The sequence below is a fragment of the Ptiloglossa arizonensis genome, chromosome 9 (genome assembly GCF_051014685.1).
Source record: "Ptiloglossa arizonensis isolate GNS036 chromosome 9, iyPtiAriz1_principal, whole genome shotgun sequence".
NCBI lineage: Eukaryota > Metazoa > Arthropoda > Insecta > Hymenoptera > Colletidae > Ptiloglossa > Ptiloglossa arizonensis.
In genome coordinates this window covers 18,914,295-18,929,509 of record NC_135056.1, presented here as the reverse complement: position 1 = coordinate 18,929,509, position 15,215 = coordinate 18,914,295, and the positions used below count along the sequence as shown (strand labels likewise).

Genomic DNA, 15,215 nt, shown 5'->3' with positions numbered 1-15,215 from the left:
TGATTTAGCATCGGTGAGAAGTTCGCTACTTCTCATTGTAGAAGAGGTCGCTGCAGTTAACCTCTCGCTCATCTACCAGTCACGCTTTTTACCACTTTCTCTGATCCCAAATCTCCCATTTACTTTCTCACTTTCTCAATCTACAGCCACACCTGCTTTCTTAGCGATCGTTTCATCTATTCAATCATACTCATTTCGTACCATTAATCGGGTCAATTTAAATCAACGCGATTTTTCGGTGCCTTCGCGAGAGAAGTCCTTGCGGATCGAATATTTTTAAATAATTTTGTATAAATTTGATAGGCGAAAGTACTTTATTTTACGTGTACTGGGACGCTGTGATATAATGAGCGTACATACATATACATTTGTATGTTTAATCGAGCGATATATAAATCTCGAATATCAAGGACTAACGAAATGTAAAGAAGTACAAAATGATTGATTTACGTATCCTCCTCCCAAACGGTCTCGGTTAAGATAGCAATGTTGTCTAATCCTCTCATCGGTGCATACTCCAAAGTCCACATCAAATTGGTAAAAACCACTGAAATCAGTTAAATTCATTCTAAGGTTCTATTTTTAAATTTTTGTAAGAGAAACAAACTTATTGGAATTAATAATAGATCTGTGATACAATAAGTTCTATTTGTTAAAAAAAATTACTTACGCATTTCACCTTGATGCAAATCTGCTACTAATTCGGGACAAGAACTATTGCAAGGATTTATAGGTGTTAAACGAAGCTGTGTAGCTCCGCGCAATTGGGCAAGAGCAATTAAGCCAGAATCTAGTTCAACTTTTTTGTAACTCGGACTATTGTAATCCGAAGACATAAGGACCCAATTGAAGTGTGCCGGTGAGACTGTACTTGAAAGGAAGTACGGTCGTTGATAATATTTTCTTAGTACTTTTACCGCATTGATGTCACAGTTTTGCCAGTGAACAAACCATTTGGCTACTTCTGGAGAATGTACTCTACGTAAAAAAGCTGCCAAATCCGACGATCCAGTTCTCAAATTCGAAGTGAGAGCACAGGGCACTGTTTCCATCAAACGTTCGTTTTCCAAGTACAGCTGCTTGTGCAAAATAAGTTGAAAAAATGTGAAATTGCATTTTTGCAAAATCTATGCATCTTTCTACTTACGTGAGTAATGTTATCGAACCAAAAATAATCTGTGTTCATAACTGCCCAAGAGTCCATTGCATCCGTGATAATTGCAGGCGCGTCGCGACTTAAATAATTATCCACTAGATTCCGATATCTCACATCCGATAAACGATCAATAGTCTCTAATGCTTCGCACGTCTGAAAATGCAGTTTCAAATCAACTTCATTGATCACCTTGTTCTTAACATTTTTGTCCCCTACACAAAGACTATTTCTCATAAAAGAATTAAACTTTGCAACTAGTTGCAATTAATATTAACTGTCGTACCACACAGTCTTCTTCTGTAATCATGTAATCATTGTAAAAGGGATTGTTGATCATACAATTTTCATAATACAAAGGTTGCCAATTCCAAATTGGTAGAACTTTGATCAATAACAGGCGACTGATAGCTGAGAAATGCGTTCCAACAAAGTCTAGTTGCGCTGCTAAACATGCCAAAGTGCCAAGGATTATAAGGACCACCATTCCACGAAAGACAAGTTGCAACCATGACCGTCGCATTGCAGCAACCAACGGTTGGCAAATAATATCCATTTCTTCTTCTGTAAAGCCTGCCTGCTGACAGTACCTACAAGCAAGCAGTATTATAGTATTATTGTTATTTAGACGGATATTTAAGAAATATGTTATTTATTCTAGACACGGTAACAGAGCATTACAAAGAACAAATTAAACTATTAATAATGAAATATAAAAAAAAATTTTAGCGAAGAACCATTGATTAAATGCATAAATATTTTTCAAAATAAAATTGCAATTTATGGAAAAAATGCTGGAGAATGGCATTAACTAAAAATGAATTATAAACTTTGAGAAAAGAAATAATAATGCTGAAAGGAGAAAAGATTAATTTACTTGTAAAAAGAGTTCAATTCATCGTCTATTAATCGCAATTTCTCCGGGTGGGTCATTTCTTGCTGTTCCTTCGTATAATTCTTGCGCGGTTGTTTAATGCATTTGCTATTCGACATTTTTTTTCTTTAATTCACAACAAATTCTTTTGCGTTATACGTGCTCAATTTCCAAAGCTCGTTCACTGTTTGGAATTGAAGAAACAGACTGATGTATCAAATAGAGTGTCGTTGGGTGCACACATGCATACATGCGCACATTTTCGGCTTACCGACGCGAATGTATTGATTGTTATTGCCGCTGCTGAAAATGCCGCGGGTAACTGTGACTGAATTTCAAAGGTTTTCGTACAAGTTTCCAATAGGTCAAAGTCTTCAAAATTGATAATAGATATAAATTTTCCACAAATGAAAGAAATATTTTGTTCTTCTTTTATTCGATATCGAACACGATATGTTCAAATAAAATTACCAAATACAAACGGCAAATAAAATTTGCATGCGTGCAATTGCATCGCACTTGCATCTACTACGATATACATAATTGGTAACGTGTGTGTATGTTTGGAAATACGGGTCCATTAATTCTTGAAGCTGAAGGAAAACATGGGATGCCAAATGCATCCCCTTTTTTACGGTACGTTTCTAGTGTCGTGGGGATGAAACAGTAGACGGTGTTTAAATTTTATAAATTATTAATCCAATGAACAGAATATTATTTACCAATATATTTGGAAATAAAATATGCAAAATATTATTTACATTTATCAAACTATGTATTCGAAATGATACGATACATATTTTATAAAGACAAAATATCGTAGAGTCGCTGATAGTGTGTATTTCGTCACATTTGCTGTATCTAGACTGCACACATCGAAATTCATTTTTAAAACGCAATCATAGATATTAGATAAACAATAGTTTTATACTTGAATCGAACATTTATTTAGAAAGAAAATGGCATTTTTGTCACGGTACAGACATCTAGCGGTACACGAACTGAACTATTTTTAAAAGTTTACACAGCGCCAAAATGACAAGCCGACAAGACACTCAAGTTTGTAGAGAAACTTCTGCTTCTTCTGGTAAAAGGTGCAATCAATTTATAATTACCGACATTGCAGTCACATATTTGCATATACCGACACTGCAGTCATATATTTGCATACACCGACGCTGCAATCATATATTTGCACATTTTTATTTCTATACAGATAGCGTTACATATTTCAATCCAAACTTTTAATCTTTTTATTAAGTAGGGAAAAGTATAATTTTATTTGTCTACAAACTTGAGTGTCTTGTCGTCTGGTCGTTTTGGCGCTGTGTAAACTTTCAAAAATAGTTCCATTTCTTTACCGCTAGATGGCTACACTATACTATTGTACTTCAAACTTTTAATCTTTGTCTTACGGATAAGTAGAGAAAACTGTAATTTTATTTGTCTACAAACTTGAGTGTCTTGTCGTCTGGTCAATTTGGCGCTGTGTAAACTTTCAAAAATAGTTCCGTTTCTTTACCGCTAGATGGCTATACTATACTATTTCCTGGTTTTACATATTTTCAACCATGGTCCTATATACGGCCCAATATTTTATCGATAAATATTTCTTTATTTAAATATGTATCTTATGCGTATACATTTTCAATTAAACAACACAGAGACATTTATTTAGACGCATACTCTTCCCACTATTCCGTTACGCGTTCTTCTATATCCAGGAGAACAATATTCGGGCAACAACACTGAATTTATTTCGTGAGCAACTCCAGCCTTATTCAAAATGTCCGGTTTTACAAGAGTTGCATCGTTCACCTGAAAATTGATCGTTCGCAGACCGTGTGCATCTATTATTATTTTCATTAAAATTCTAAAAGAAAACTCACCAGTACTTTATCATTTTTTCTCACAATGTTCACCATATTCTCCTTAGTTTTCACGGTATATCGAAGGTCGGGCATAAAACTTTCGGAAAGCAACATGTTCTTTGCAATATGATTTTTCACTGTCTGAAAGTGCATAAACTTGTTATTAATCGAACCGTTTGTTGTATAAAATCCACGATACCTTCGTCAAATAATTATTGTCCTCGAATAACTTCCGAAGTCTGGTGTTTCCCAGTCGTCTGAACGCCTTGTCCGAGGGAACGAAATACGTGCACGAAGAATTTGCGCGTTTATAGTCGTCGTATATATCCGGTTGAATACCTTTAATTCGTTCCATCGCGTCCATCCAGATACTGCGGTCATTTTATGCAAAAAATTCTGTATTACGTGAAAGGAAAACACTTTCGTTGCACGTTCGAGAACACGAACGATACCTAAAGTTCCCCTCTCTCCTCAAAATGTGATCCAAAGACTGTTCCGCAGGTTGTAAGACACGACTGATAACGTGCAAGACACCGTTGCTACATCCTCTATCGGCTTTCAGAATCAAGGCGTTCTCGATTCCGAACTTTCCTCGATACACTTGGAAACGCAAAGGAGCCCCTACTTCGAGGGTTCTGACTACCTACAATAAATAATAATTTAAAACGCGCGTAAAAAAAAAAAGAACACTTAGAAAATGTCTACTGAATTTACTCGGTTGCTGGTCATTTCGTTGGTAAAATACGTTCCCGCGACTATACGATTCCGAACGAAATCTCGCGCGGTCTCTCGATCGCTTCGCAACTCCGCGAGCTGTCGATTCGATAAAGCTGCGAAACAACATCGAACGATTAAACGTTATTTTTCGTACAACGAACAATAGACACACTACGTACAGTGGATAGCCGCGTCGCAAGGAGCGAACATCGTGTATCGTTTCAAGCGCCTCAGTGTTTCTTGCAATTCGGCGGTCCTGATTATCTCCGTGAACGCGAGTAATCCCTCATCCCGCGCCACATCCAAAACAGTCCTCGCTGGAGGGAGATACAATTAACGCGTGCACCGAAAATCCGAGGAAAATTTCGTCGATGTTTCGTGGGTAGGTACCTCGATCCGGAAGCAGCACACGGTCGATGATGTACAACAGTCCGTTTCTCGCGTGGTGTGTTTCGTTCTTCAAGTTCGCGCGATCAACGACGAGTCCGCGTGGACCGCAGTTTAGTGTAAGTTCTTGTTGTTGCATCGTGGTTTCACGGTGTTCCGAAATTACGTTCGAAAGGCACACGGGACGCGTGACGATGTGGTGAGCGATCAAGGCTGAAGAGTAAACGCGTGCAAGTAATAAAAAAAAAAGAAATAACAATTATTTCACGTAGCAGTTCTCGGTACCGTTCATTGCGTCCGGATTGGCCAATAGGTCGTTCAATTGCTCTTTGGGAATATTACGGAAAGCGTGGTCCGTGGGCGCGAAAATCGTGCACGGTGTCTCGCTCGATCCGATTCGATTTCCTAGCTCGCTGCTTTCCAGAGCTTTCGCGAATATTTCGCATCTACCGTCGTTCGCTGCAAGCTCGATCACGTCCGAATTCGGAGCCAAAGCGAGATCCGATACCCCATCGATCACGTGTACCACGCCATTGGTGGCGATTTGATCCTTGCGAACGATCCGATGGCAATTCACCGTTTCCATCTGTTCGAAGACGTTTAACGTTAAACAAGTTCCTGTCCGGTTATCGATTCGTAGCCGCGGTGATCGACCACACTTACTCCGTCGGCGAATTTATTAATTCTCAAGATGATTCCACGGTGTCTCGTGGAGATCGAAAGATTCGCCCGCCATTGATTCGAGAGCACGCGTCCGTCTATTAGATGATTCCTTATCAGATCGACGAATCTGTTACCGTCGAGCAACCATTCCGGCGGGATGCCTTTCGTTTGTAGATAACTCTGGAACGATATCGAAAGGTTGAAAAGCGAGCGGGGGTGAACGGTCGTAGTGTTTCGGGGCTTGGGAACAATCGTCCGAACGTAATACAAGGAAATAAACCGGAGTAGCGGAAAAATTGAGAGGAGAGAGTCCTGGTTCGCGTTTCCACGATCGAAGAACGATCAGAGTCCAATAGTATGTTCGTTGTTCGTAAAAATGTTAAAAATGGATCTCAAGGGGTATCGAATCGTGCACGAGAAAGTGAAGTAAATTGTTTCTTGTCCGGTGACGAGGAAATTTTATCGGATCGTTCGGAGAGATGAAACGTTTGTACGCTCTAAAAGAATCGTGTTTCATTTTCACCGGGAAAGAACGAAACGACTATACGAACAAGCGAATATTTCTCGCGATCAAGATTCCTCTGTGGAGCTCTCGGACGTAAAACTTACGTCGAAAGCTTCGTCCGAGGGTGCGAAAAGCGTGAACGGTGGACCAACTCGCAATTCATCGGCGAGACTCGAGGTTTCGATCGGTCGCGCGAATTTCGTCGAAGCAACGCGGCGTGCCGTCTCCACGAGATTCATCAGCGGCTTCACTGGAAACAGAAACGCGGCTATGATACCGTACCGTGAATCCGGGAACGTGTACAAAATGCAACAAGATTGCACGCGCTACCTCCTGTGAATCCCGAATGCCCGGGGACTCTGTAATACCCTGCGCAGCACTCGTATCTTACGAATCTGCAAAGCAAATGAAAGCACCGAAGTACTCGAACGAGCTACCGTATTAAAAGCAACGCGAAATTATGCTTACGTCTGCGCGCCGCAAATGTTTCGCGGATTCCACTGTCTGCTTTCCGTGTAGTAAATGTAATTTATGTCGTCGTTTACCTCCACGGCGCATACATTCGGTCTAAAAGTGGAGAAACACTCGAGCGTTATTAACGCGCGGAAGGAATCTGTCGTACGCTCGAACTTTCGCGTAAATTTTTTCCTAGAAAAATTCGCCCCTCACCCGGTTATTCGCGCGTTCCCGTTCCTCCAACGCGAACCTCTACGATTCGCGTAAACCGCGGCGAGGATCGCCGACAAAATTACTACCCTCGTTTCAATTCCGTTGCACATGGTTTCCCCGTTGCGAGATAAAAATTTCCTACCCGGCGAAACTCGAGGGAAACTCGTTCGGTCGAGCGAAGGATCTCGAATCGATCCGATCCGCGACGAGTCTCGTTTCAAGGACTGCGTAACTCCCACACGGTTTCGTTTTTCCGTGTCGTTTGAAATGGACCTCGATGTTATCCGTTAACGCGCGACGTTTTCTCCATCGATCGATGCATTCGACATCTGCGTGTCGCGCAGATGCACAGCTGCGTTTCGCGAACAAAAGTGTAGATCGTTGATCGATTACGCGTTCTTACGTCCTCGAAGACGTGTGAACTCTACGCGCGAAAGAAGCTTCCGAGTTACCTCGAAACGACCTCGAAGCCTCGTCTACCGATTTTTCCCTCTCGAGTACCAATCGTCTCTCCCCGAATGGATAGTCCCCGCGACCATCGAGCTCGAGCTCGCCCGATCAGGAGAGTAACGCGAAATAACGTTGGAAGGAATCGAGCATTTCGAATCCTCCTTTCGAACACCTCGACGAAACGTTCGCAAGCGTGTCCCATCGAGTACGAGTGTGGACGTATTCTCGTATCGACGTTCCGCGCGATCCACCGTGATCCCGATATTAGTCTACGTATAGTCATCGTTCATAGCCATCATTACTGGAGGAATTAGGTTACCTCTCAACGGATATACAAAGGGGCCCTACAAATTGGCCCGTATCCTACATGCTTTCACAATAATCCGCCGCGAACGCTCCAATTGCGATCTGCATTTCTGACAAAAGCAACGCCGAGAAAGCCAATGAGATTACGATCGGTTATGGTTCCGGCAACCGACCGGGTACCGGCGCGGCAGCTGCGCAAAGCCTATCGGACTAATTTAATAAGCAGATTTCGCGCGCACGGAACGCGACTCGCTATCGACTCGTATCGAGCGTCGAACGCGAGCTTGGATCGCGGTTGCGAAACGACTTACGAATGTTGGCCAAGGCTGCCAGGGAGAACGATGGTACCCCGTTGAAATCATCGTTTCAACAAGGGAGAACCGGCGCGCGTCGCCCACCTTGTCCCGCGTAATCGTAACTCATCTTTCATGCACGGCGATCGCGGCCGAATTACGATCTTGTCTTTCATTCGACCGTACGAGTCGTAAAAGCGGCACGTGTACGCACCCGGAGTGCATCCCCGTGCAGTTCACGCCCACGACCACGCCTTTACCTCGGTTGTACTTTAATTGGGTAGCGTCGATTCGTTGGCGCGTTACGATTTCTTTCCATCGGGGAAAAATCGATTCGCGTCGGTAGCCTTTAACACCGAGCCGATATCGTTGTTTCGCGCGTCGTTGGTCACCGTTGGTTTTTAATGAAAAAAAAAGACACGATCTTGTTTTGTTTTTTTCATATTTCGAGCAATCTCGCGCAAAGTGTACCGATGTGTCTTTGTTCGAACGCGTGGTTTCGCTAGTTGTTTTACGAACGAGACCATCGGTCGATCGATCGAAACGGTTATCTTTGACACCGTGTGGATATCGTTGTTTGCGACGTTGTTGGTCACCGTCTCTATTAACGATTAAAAAGAGCCCCGACCTTGTTCCTCCGTACGGATCGCTCGTTGGATCCGGCTCGCGACGTCTCGAGCAATCTCGCGCAAAGTGCTCGAAAGTGTCTCTATCTCGTACGCGAGTCCCGCGCTCGAGAATTTCGGTTACGTCGTTGTTTCACGAGCCAATCTATCGGTCGATCGGTCGAAACTGTAGCCTCTAACACCGATTCGATACCATTGTTTCCCGCGGCGTTGGTCACCGCACCGTTACCATCGTCGCTCTCATTACCATTGATACCAAAATACCCGACCTTGCTCTTCCATACGCAGCGCACGGTGGATCCAGCTCGCGATGTCTCGGGCAAATTCGCGCAAAGTGCTTCAAAGTGCTTCTCTGTTTAAACGCAAGCTCCGCGGTTGCCGATTTCAGCATACCATTAACCGGGTTACGCAATCCGGCGAATATTCGCGTCTCGACCGTGTTCTTCTTTCGTTTGCGCGGCGACGGGTAAATATCGATGCGAGTATCCCGTGATACCCGCGTCTCCCGAAACAGACCGAACCGAACGAACGAACGAACGAACGAACACAATCGGCCGTGACGAGTTATCGATGGCTGCCGGGAGGTTAGCAGCTCGCGGCAAGGGATGAATCCGTTCGAGTTCTCGATTCGGAGCAATTTAACCGATGCCGTGGATCAAATAGACCGGCGTGTCTATTTCTACGAAACGGACTCGCGCGCGGTACACATTTTTCTCCCTTCTGCTTATTCAGTGCCGTGCGACCCGTCGCGATGAGTGACCTCTTCCTGTGGCCCGGCGTCTCTCTCGCTCCGCGCTCGTTCCACCTTTTCGCTCTTTCGGTGACCACCCCGCCGGCCCCCCTCGCGGCCTCTAATCAGCTTCCTGGATGGGGCACATTATCTACGTGATGGCAGATCGTAACTACGCGATACCCAGCCCAGGTCTCGATCATACGGTAGTCGCTCGACGGTCCTACGCGCGCAAAAGACACCCGGCTAGGATCATCCGCGGTCACGGATGCCACTTGGTTCGACCCGAGGTTCTACGCGATATCGACGCAGTGATCCCGAAACGATCGGTCGATAATCGTCGATTCAGGTGCGAGCTCCCTCCGGGTATTCTTCATCGCGTTCGAGTTGTACCTTCGAGTCTCGATTCGCGCGTGTCTTCGTGGATCACCGATACCGAACACATGGAACAAACGAAACTCTACGGGACGAATTGTTCTTTCAGCGTCGATCGATCTCCTGATCATCGGGCTACGCGATAAACTGGAATTTAAGGGGACACGGACGTCGCACAGCGGTGATGACCGCGGGATGATAGAAAACGTGTCCACCGCGATCTTCCCCGTGGCCAGAGGGTGGCTCTTCGAGAGCTCTTGAAGCGACGTGTTAACGGTTACCAGTTACGATGTCGCTGATGAAACGCATATCGGGGGCCGTCGCGGTCCTCAGGGGCACCACGGAGGTCAAAGAGACTCACACGTGAGATTTGCGAATACCTCTACCGAGTATTATCACTCTCCTTTACGCGAAACGATTTTCAGATCGTGTTCCGACGAGATCGAGAAAATAACGTCCGAGGACGAGGGCAAAGTGCGTTCCCACGTGATGCCGCTCGACAGATTGCAATCGGTCAGTATTGCGATAAATCGTATCCCGCGTTTACTTCGTGATTTATCCTTCGTTCTCGAATTTCGACATAGGTGGTGGATTGGATCGGTGAGAACATGCTCCTACTGTTGACGATCGCTGCCGTTTTGGTGGGTCTTGTCCTCGGATTTCTCGGTCGATTGGCCGATCCATCGCCACAGACCATTACCCTCGTCAGTTTCCCCGGAGAGCTCCTTATGCGGTTGTTGAAGATGTTCATACTGCCGCTGATCGTTTCTTCGCTCATCTCCGGTGATTGTTCAATGTATCGCGAATCGAGTGCTCGCGTTCGATCGCGAGATTGAGAAAAATCGCGCGCGCTGTCCGCGGTACCGTGAGTTTTTCCTTTCGTTCTTCCAGGAATGGCACAGCTGGACGCGAAAAATTCGGGGAGAATGGGATTGAGAGCGCTGGCCTATTACACGGTAACGACCATTCTGGCCGCTATTGTCGGTATCGTGGTGGTATTGATGATCCATCCGGGCAATCCGAAGATCAAATCCACGATTTCCGTACCCAGGGCGGAAGAGGCGAAGATTTCGACGTTGGACGCTATTCTGGATATAATTAGGTACGGAGGGGAACCGCTCGCTGAGTACGATCATCGGATAGAACGATCGTCCGTAACGAATGTCGAATTTTAGAAACATGGTGCCGGAAAACTTGGTCCAGGCGTGCTTCCAGCAAGCGCAGACCGCTTACGTAAAGAAGAAAGTGTTGACGATAGGGAACACGAGTCAAATTGATTACGTCCTAGAGGCAACGTTAATGTATAAGGACGGGACGAACGTGATGGGAATGATAATGTTTTGCATCACGTTCGGCCTTCTCGCGGGACAGATAGGTCCGCGTGGAAAATTGATGGTCGACTTCTTCGTGGTGCTGAACGAAATAATCATGAAACTCGTCAGTATCGTTGTGATGTGGTGAGCGATCGAGTCACAACTTAATTTCACGCTTGGTAGTTCCCTCGCTACGTTCATATACGATGATTAGACGATGAAATGTGGGCTCGAGTCTTAATGTCACGCAGGTACTCCCCATTCGGAATCATGTGTCTGATAGCTGGCAAGATAATGTCGATCAACAATTTGGCGGCGACTGCACAGATGCTGGGTCTGTACATGGTGACGGTTATCCTGGGTCTATTGATTCACGCTGTGATCACACTGCCGGCGATATTCTGGCTGTTGACCCGAAAGAACCCTGCCGTGTTCTTCAGGGGTATGATGCAGGCTCTGGTTACGGCTTTGGGAACGGCGTCGAGGTAGCGATCGATCAGCAACTACTTTCAAATACGTTTAGATCGTCGTGGTATACGACCCTGATGATTTTCAGTGCCGCGACTTTGCCCATAACGTTCCGTTGCCTCGAGGAAAATAATAAAATCGATTCCCGAGTGACCCGATTCGTAGTATCGGTGGGAGCTACGGTGAATATGGACGGAACAGCTCTTTACGAGGCCGTAGCCGCGATTTTTATCGCCCAGATGAATGGAATTGATTTAGGTATAGACGAAGTTATAACAGTCAGGTTTGTACGATCGATTCGAGCAACGGGTAGAAAAGTTTTATCGTTTATTCACCTACCCCCTTTATCCGTGTAGTTTCACGGCTACCATGGCAAGTATAGGGGCGGCGAGCATCCCCAGCGCTGCCTTGATCACGATGTTAATAGTGCTCACAGCTTTGGGTTTACCTACGAACGATGTTTCTTTGCTCTTCGCTGTGGATTGGATGTTGTAAGTGCGAGTTTCGCGACTCCTCGTCTCGTAGTCGTAACGTAGAATCGATCGTAATTAATGTTTTCTTTTGTGTTCGAAGAGATCGAATAAGGACCTCGATAAACGTTCTGGGCGATGGATACGGAGCTGGAATAGTTTACCACTTGAGCAAAGATGAACTCGAAAAGATGGATCGAGAACAGAAATTAGAAGGTCTCGAAACGGGGACACCTCTCGAGGACATCCCGGAGAGTTGTCAGCACGAGGGTGCACCTGCTCCCGAGCAAACATCCGAAACGAAGATCTGATTCGTAGGAATATTGACCTTCTTTCGTGCGCTTCTTCCAACTTTACAAACGGCGGTATAAAAGAAAACTGTGCTCAACCGCACGCTGCCCAAAATTAAATTATCGCGACGGTATCTAACGGAATCGGTGGAAGTGAAACTTTACTCTTTCACTGCCAAAAAAGTTTTCGAACTCGTACTCGAACGAACGTCCGATACATTGTAACTTGATCGACAACATTCTTGATCAAATCGCGATTAACGATCCGATAGCAATCGGGATACTATAATATTGTGAGCGTGTCAAGTACGAAGCAATATCGATACGTATTGTCGATCGCCAGTTCACGATATATAAAAGTTGTATTGTTTTAACCATTGGTAGAAATTAATTCGTAATTACGTTATACGAAATATGAAATGTAAGATATTCGAGTTTTGAATTTAAAAGTTCAATTTGTTACGAGATAAATAAAGTATTGCTTGCTGATTTGTTTAGTTAAACGAGAAAAGTGCTAAGTGTTTTATTACGACAATGCTTTAAGCATTTTAAAAATGTGTTCACTAATTTGTTACACGTTAGACGACCTATCCTTAGGGAAAATGTAGGATTTTATAATATTTTGTTTACAATGTTTGTGTACCGCATATTACGCGAACATAAAAATAAATATGGATCCAAGTACAATTGTCGTGACAATTTTTGTGCTTACATCTCGAGTAAGGTATAATAATGAAAAAGATCGAGCAGGTGGAACGGTGGAATAGATATATTTTTAAAAGATATCCTATGTACATACACATATAATACATCACACGGTGCTTCTTCAACAATATTACTACTCTGGCTAGTAACTTGAAATTGTTTGCGATATATTTAATTGATTAACGACATACTTAATTAATTAAAAAATATAAATTCTTAAGTTTAAATATCCTTTGAATCAGTAGACGTGTACCATACCGTATAAAAATCTGATTTTGCATTGAGGAAAATATGCCAATATAAGTATTGTACAGATTAGTATATTCTACGTGCACGCGATATTCTATATTCGTGATTAAACACGAATACTTAATACATCGAAAGGATACGTCCAAACCAACACGTACGTCTGTAATATTGTTGCGGTAGTTCCTGTTAAGGAAAATACTTTCGTACCTATAAATAATTCATATTTAATAAAAGTATTTCTTCGTTACGACATAAAGGATACAAAAAGTCCTCCAAAAAATCCACTTGTCAAAAGATATCGTCTGCTTATAAAATATTTCTTCCATTGGCCCCCAGCCTTTAATAATAACATTGCCTACGCAAAATATTATTCAAAGATTCGCAAAGATGAGAAATTATTCTTTACAATTTTTCTTACCCATAATCCAAATACTGCAAAAATGTAGAAACCAAACCCGTATAAACCTGTTAATCCTAACAAACCAGCTGTAACACCGGATAATGCTGCCATCGATATCCTACAATACTCGACTACAGCTGCATTATTGACAACAGCTGCTTCGCTGTATGCAATAATTTCTAGAAGAAAATATTTAAATTTAGTTTACTATTAAAACAACATTGTTGTTCAAACGATTGAAAAAGTTTGCTCTTTGAAAAGAGAATGAGAAAAAACAAATTATTTCTCTCGCGAATTCATAAAATAGACGTTATACAAAAATAAGGTAACTTTGTTTTATTACTCACCTCCTTTTTCTTGTTTTGTTTTAATTTTTCCCAACATTATTGTACTTTTATCGGTATCAATGTATAATTTGTATAATTTAACCTAACAGAACATTCGTTGATGATTGTGTACATACAGTGACTATATTTTGTCGACTGCTCTTGTCAGGCAACTGCAATGTGCCATCTATACCTAGAACTGCTAGAACTAAAATTTCATTACGGATATTACATTAATATTTTGAACGTTATGTGTACGAACGAATATTCTTTTATTAGTAAAAAATATTGTTATTATTTATACTACAAATTTTTTCACGTTTTATCAAACTTTAATACGAAGCATGTACATGTATTTTCTACTGTTAGTAGTCTTATACTACGAATCGGGCTTCAGTTGATCGGACTACGTCGGTCGAATAACAGTCCGATTGCATAAGTTCTATTTAAATAAATTTTTAAACTAGAGGAAATAAACTCGGGAATATTTTGTTTGTACATGACAACAATCGATCCGTGTAAAAAATTTGCATGTAAATTGCAACAGTGTTTAAACGGTTAGTATTTCTTCTTTGAGTCTACTCGTTGTTCACCTTATTTAACTTTCATTTTAAAGTTGAGGTTAAAACACGTATCGGTAAAATCGTTCGATTTCAGATAACATTTATCAGCCGTCACGTTGTGAATCTGTTTTAGAAGAAATAAGACGGTGTTGCATTGTACATAAGTCTGTGTCAAAGGTTTGCGAAGGTATAGATACCTCTAAGAAATACGAGCATAAAACAGTGGATTATGTAAGTGAATGAAAGTTTTACGAGTTATCAATTTTTATACGAATTTTTCATTAATATATTATTATTTTTCCTCTAGAGAACGGCTCAAAAATAAAAAATAAATCATGTTTTCCGCAAAACAAAGAAATAAGAACATACTAAAAGTTGTAATAACTTTGTATTTATTGGCTAGTGTCTTCGAAGCAAAGATAATTCCTGCTAAAAAAAAATAGATGTGATTTAAAATTTTCTGATTGCAAGCAATGTATTAATATTCTACAAATGTATGTATTAATATGTAGTAAATAATGTATTAAAATAGAGTAAATAATATAATACATTAATGTAGTTAAACATGGAAGCAGTGAAAAGGGCAAAGGAACGACTTAGAAAATATCCGATTCTTATTGCTCAATGTCACGATCCTGGTGCCAAATATGCTGCATGCGTATTGGCAAATGTTAATTTGGAAAAAAATAATTGCGAAAGTGAGTTTAAGGAATTCAAAACATGTCTAAAGAAAGCTGCTGCAAAAAACAATACAAGGTTATAGAAAATAAATTATGTTAGATAGATAACTATTTCTATCTGTCTTTTATAAG

At 42.2% G+C, this 15,215-nt stretch overlaps 5 protein-coding genes across 7 annotated transcripts; 2 read left to right on the top strand and 3 right to left on the bottom strand.

Annotated features, from left to right (window-relative positions):
• Window positions 1-301: 301 nt before the first annotated feature.
• LOC143151291 (uncharacterized) lies at window positions 302-2,421 on the bottom strand. Its single transcript, XM_076320284.1, has 6 exons — window positions 2,299-2,421; window positions 2,031-2,211; window positions 1,440-1,743; window positions 1,148-1,309; window positions 671-1,076; window positions 302-547 (listed from the first exon to the last, which is right to left on the bottom strand). The coding sequence occupies exons 2-6, from the start codon at window positions 2,144-2,146 to the stop codon at window positions 447-449; spliced, it is 1,089 nt and encodes a 362-aa protein (XP_076176399.1). The 5' UTR covers window positions 2,147-2,211; window positions 2,299-2,421; the 3' UTR covers window positions 302-446.
• A 1,280-nt stretch (window positions 2,422-3,701) lies between these two features.
• Window positions 3,702-6,949, bottom strand: LOC143151659 (transforming growth factor-beta-induced protein ig-h3). The gene is made up of 13 exons (XM_076321008.1): window positions 6,840-6,949; window positions 6,639-6,737; window positions 6,501-6,565; window positions 6,275-6,420; window positions 5,666-5,845; window positions 5,288-5,588; window positions 5,006-5,215; window positions 4,795-4,932; window positions 4,613-4,728; window positions 4,351-4,541; window positions 4,098-4,269; window positions 3,917-4,039; window positions 3,702-3,845 (listed from the first exon to the last, which is right to left on the bottom strand). The coding sequence occupies exons 1-13, from the start codon at window positions 6,947-6,949 to the stop codon at window positions 3,702-3,704; spliced, it is 1,995 nt and encodes a 664-aa protein (XP_076177123.1).
• A 2,484-nt stretch (window positions 6,950-9,433) lies between these two features.
• Eaat-2 (excitatory amino acid transporter 2) lies at window positions 9,434-12,861 on the top strand. Its single transcript, XM_076321159.1, has 10 exons — window positions 9,434-9,593; window positions 9,729-9,982; window positions 10,045-10,132; window positions 10,204-10,402; window positions 10,511-10,721; window positions 10,795-11,076; window positions 11,184-11,417; window positions 11,489-11,683; window positions 11,757-11,891; window positions 11,974-12,861. The coding sequence occupies exons 2-10, from the start codon at window positions 9,909-9,911 to the stop codon at window positions 12,179-12,181; spliced, it is 1,626 nt and encodes a 541-aa protein (XP_076177274.1). The 5' UTR covers window positions 9,434-9,593; window positions 9,729-9,908; the 3' UTR covers window positions 12,182-12,861.
• A 46-nt stretch (window positions 12,862-12,907) lies between these two features.
• On the bottom strand, window positions 12,908-14,120 carry Emc6 (ER membrane protein complex subunit 6). The gene is made up of 5 exons (XM_076321161.1): window positions 13,862-14,120; window positions 13,533-13,693; window positions 13,377-13,469; window positions 13,255-13,274; window positions 12,908-13,134 (listed from the first exon to the last, which is right to left on the bottom strand). The coding sequence occupies exons 1-5, from the start codon at window positions 13,896-13,898 to the stop codon at window positions 13,104-13,106; spliced, it is 342 nt and encodes a 113-aa protein (XP_076177276.1). The 5' UTR covers window positions 13,899-14,120; the 3' UTR covers window positions 12,908-13,103.
• A 95-nt stretch (window positions 14,121-14,215) lies between these two features.
• On the top strand, window positions 14,216-15,191 carry LOC143151740 (cx9C motif-containing protein 4-like). 3 transcript variants are annotated; one of them, XM_076321163.1, is made up of 4 exons: window positions 14,239-14,397; window positions 14,537-14,634; window positions 14,711-14,897; window positions 14,963-15,191. In XM_076321163.1, exon 4 carries the CDS (start codon window positions 14,969-14,971, stop codon window positions 15,164-15,166), a length of 198 nt encoding a protein of 65 aa, XP_076177278.1. In that variant the 5' UTR covers window positions 14,239-14,397; window positions 14,537-14,634; window positions 14,711-14,897; window positions 14,963-14,968; the 3' UTR covers window positions 15,167-15,191. The 3 variants fall into 3 exon arrangements, with proteins under 3 accessions (XP_076177279.1, XP_076177277.1, XP_076177278.1); XM_076321164.1 differs by having other exon boundaries at window positions 14,216-14,397; window positions 14,540-14,634; window positions 14,711-14,967; XM_076321162.1 differs by having other exon boundaries at window positions 14,231-14,397; window positions 14,498-14,634; window positions 14,711-14,967.
• The last annotated feature ends 24 nt before the right edge of the window (window positions 15,192-15,215 follow it).

What these genes read in the sequence shown, in the direction of transcription:
- Eaat-2 (XM_076321159.1), top strand. Translation starts at nt 9,909, where the DNA reads ATGTCGCTGATGAAACGCATATCGGGGGCCGTCGCGGTCCTCAGGGGC. An exon ending in GAGGTCAAAGAGACTCACAC is followed by an intron (nt 9,983 to 10,044) that starts GTGAGATTTGCG and finishes AACGATTTTCAG; the next exon opens with ATCGTGTTCCGACGAGATCG. An exon ending in GCTATTCTGGATATAATTAG is followed by an intron (nt 10,722 to 10,794) that starts GTACGGAGGGGA and finishes GTCGAATTTTAG; the next exon opens with AAACATGGTGCCGGAAAACT.
- LOC143151659 (XM_076321008.1), bottom strand. Translation starts at nt 6,949, where the DNA reads ATGTGCAACGGAATTGAAACGAGGGTAGTAATTTTGTCGGCGATCCTC. An exon ending in AACATTTGCGGCGCGCAGAC is followed by an intron (nt 6,566 to 6,638) that starts GTAAGCATAATT and finishes TTTGCTTTGCAG; the next exon opens with ATTCGTAAGATACGAGTGCT. An exon ending in CCTCGGACGAAGCTTTCGAC is followed by an intron (nt 5,846 to 6,274) that starts GTAAGTTTTACG and finishes ATATCGTTCCAG; the next exon opens with AGTTATCTACAAACGAAAGG.
- Emc6 (XM_076321161.1), bottom strand. Translation starts at nt 13,898, where the DNA reads ATGTTGGGAAAAATTAAAACAAAACAAGAAAAAGGAG. An exon ending in AACAAAACAAGAAAAAGGAG is followed by an intron (nt 13,694 to 13,861) that starts GTGAGTAATAAA and finishes ATTTTCTTCTAG; the next exon opens with AAATTATTGCATACAGCGAA. An exon ending in ACGTACGTGTTGGTTTGGAC is followed by an intron (nt 13,135 to 13,254) that starts GTATCCTTTCGA and finishes ATGCAAAATCAG; the next exon opens with ATTTTTATACGGTATGGTAC.
- LOC143151740 (XM_076321162.1), top strand. Translation starts at nt 14,340, where the DNA reads ATGACAACAATCGATCCGTGTAAAAAATTTGCATGTAAATTGCAACAG. An exon ending in ATTGCAACAGTGTTTAAACG is followed by an intron (nt 14,398 to 14,497) that starts GTTAGTATTTCT and finishes GTTCGATTTCAG; the next exon opens with ATAACATTTATCAGCCGTCA.
- LOC143151291 (XM_076320284.1), bottom strand. Translation starts at nt 2,146, where the DNA reads ATGTCGAATAGCAAATGCATTAAACAACCGCGCAAGAATTATACGAAG. An exon ending in GAATTGAACTCTTTTTACAA is followed by an intron (nt 1,744 to 2,030) that starts GTAAATTAATCT and finishes GCTTGCTTGTAG; the next exon opens with GTACTGTCAGCAGGCAGGCT. An exon ending in TTTGCATCAAGGTGAAATGC is followed by an intron (nt 548 to 670) that starts GTAAGTAATTTT and finishes AACTGATTTCAG; the next exon opens with TGGTTTTTACCAATTTGATG.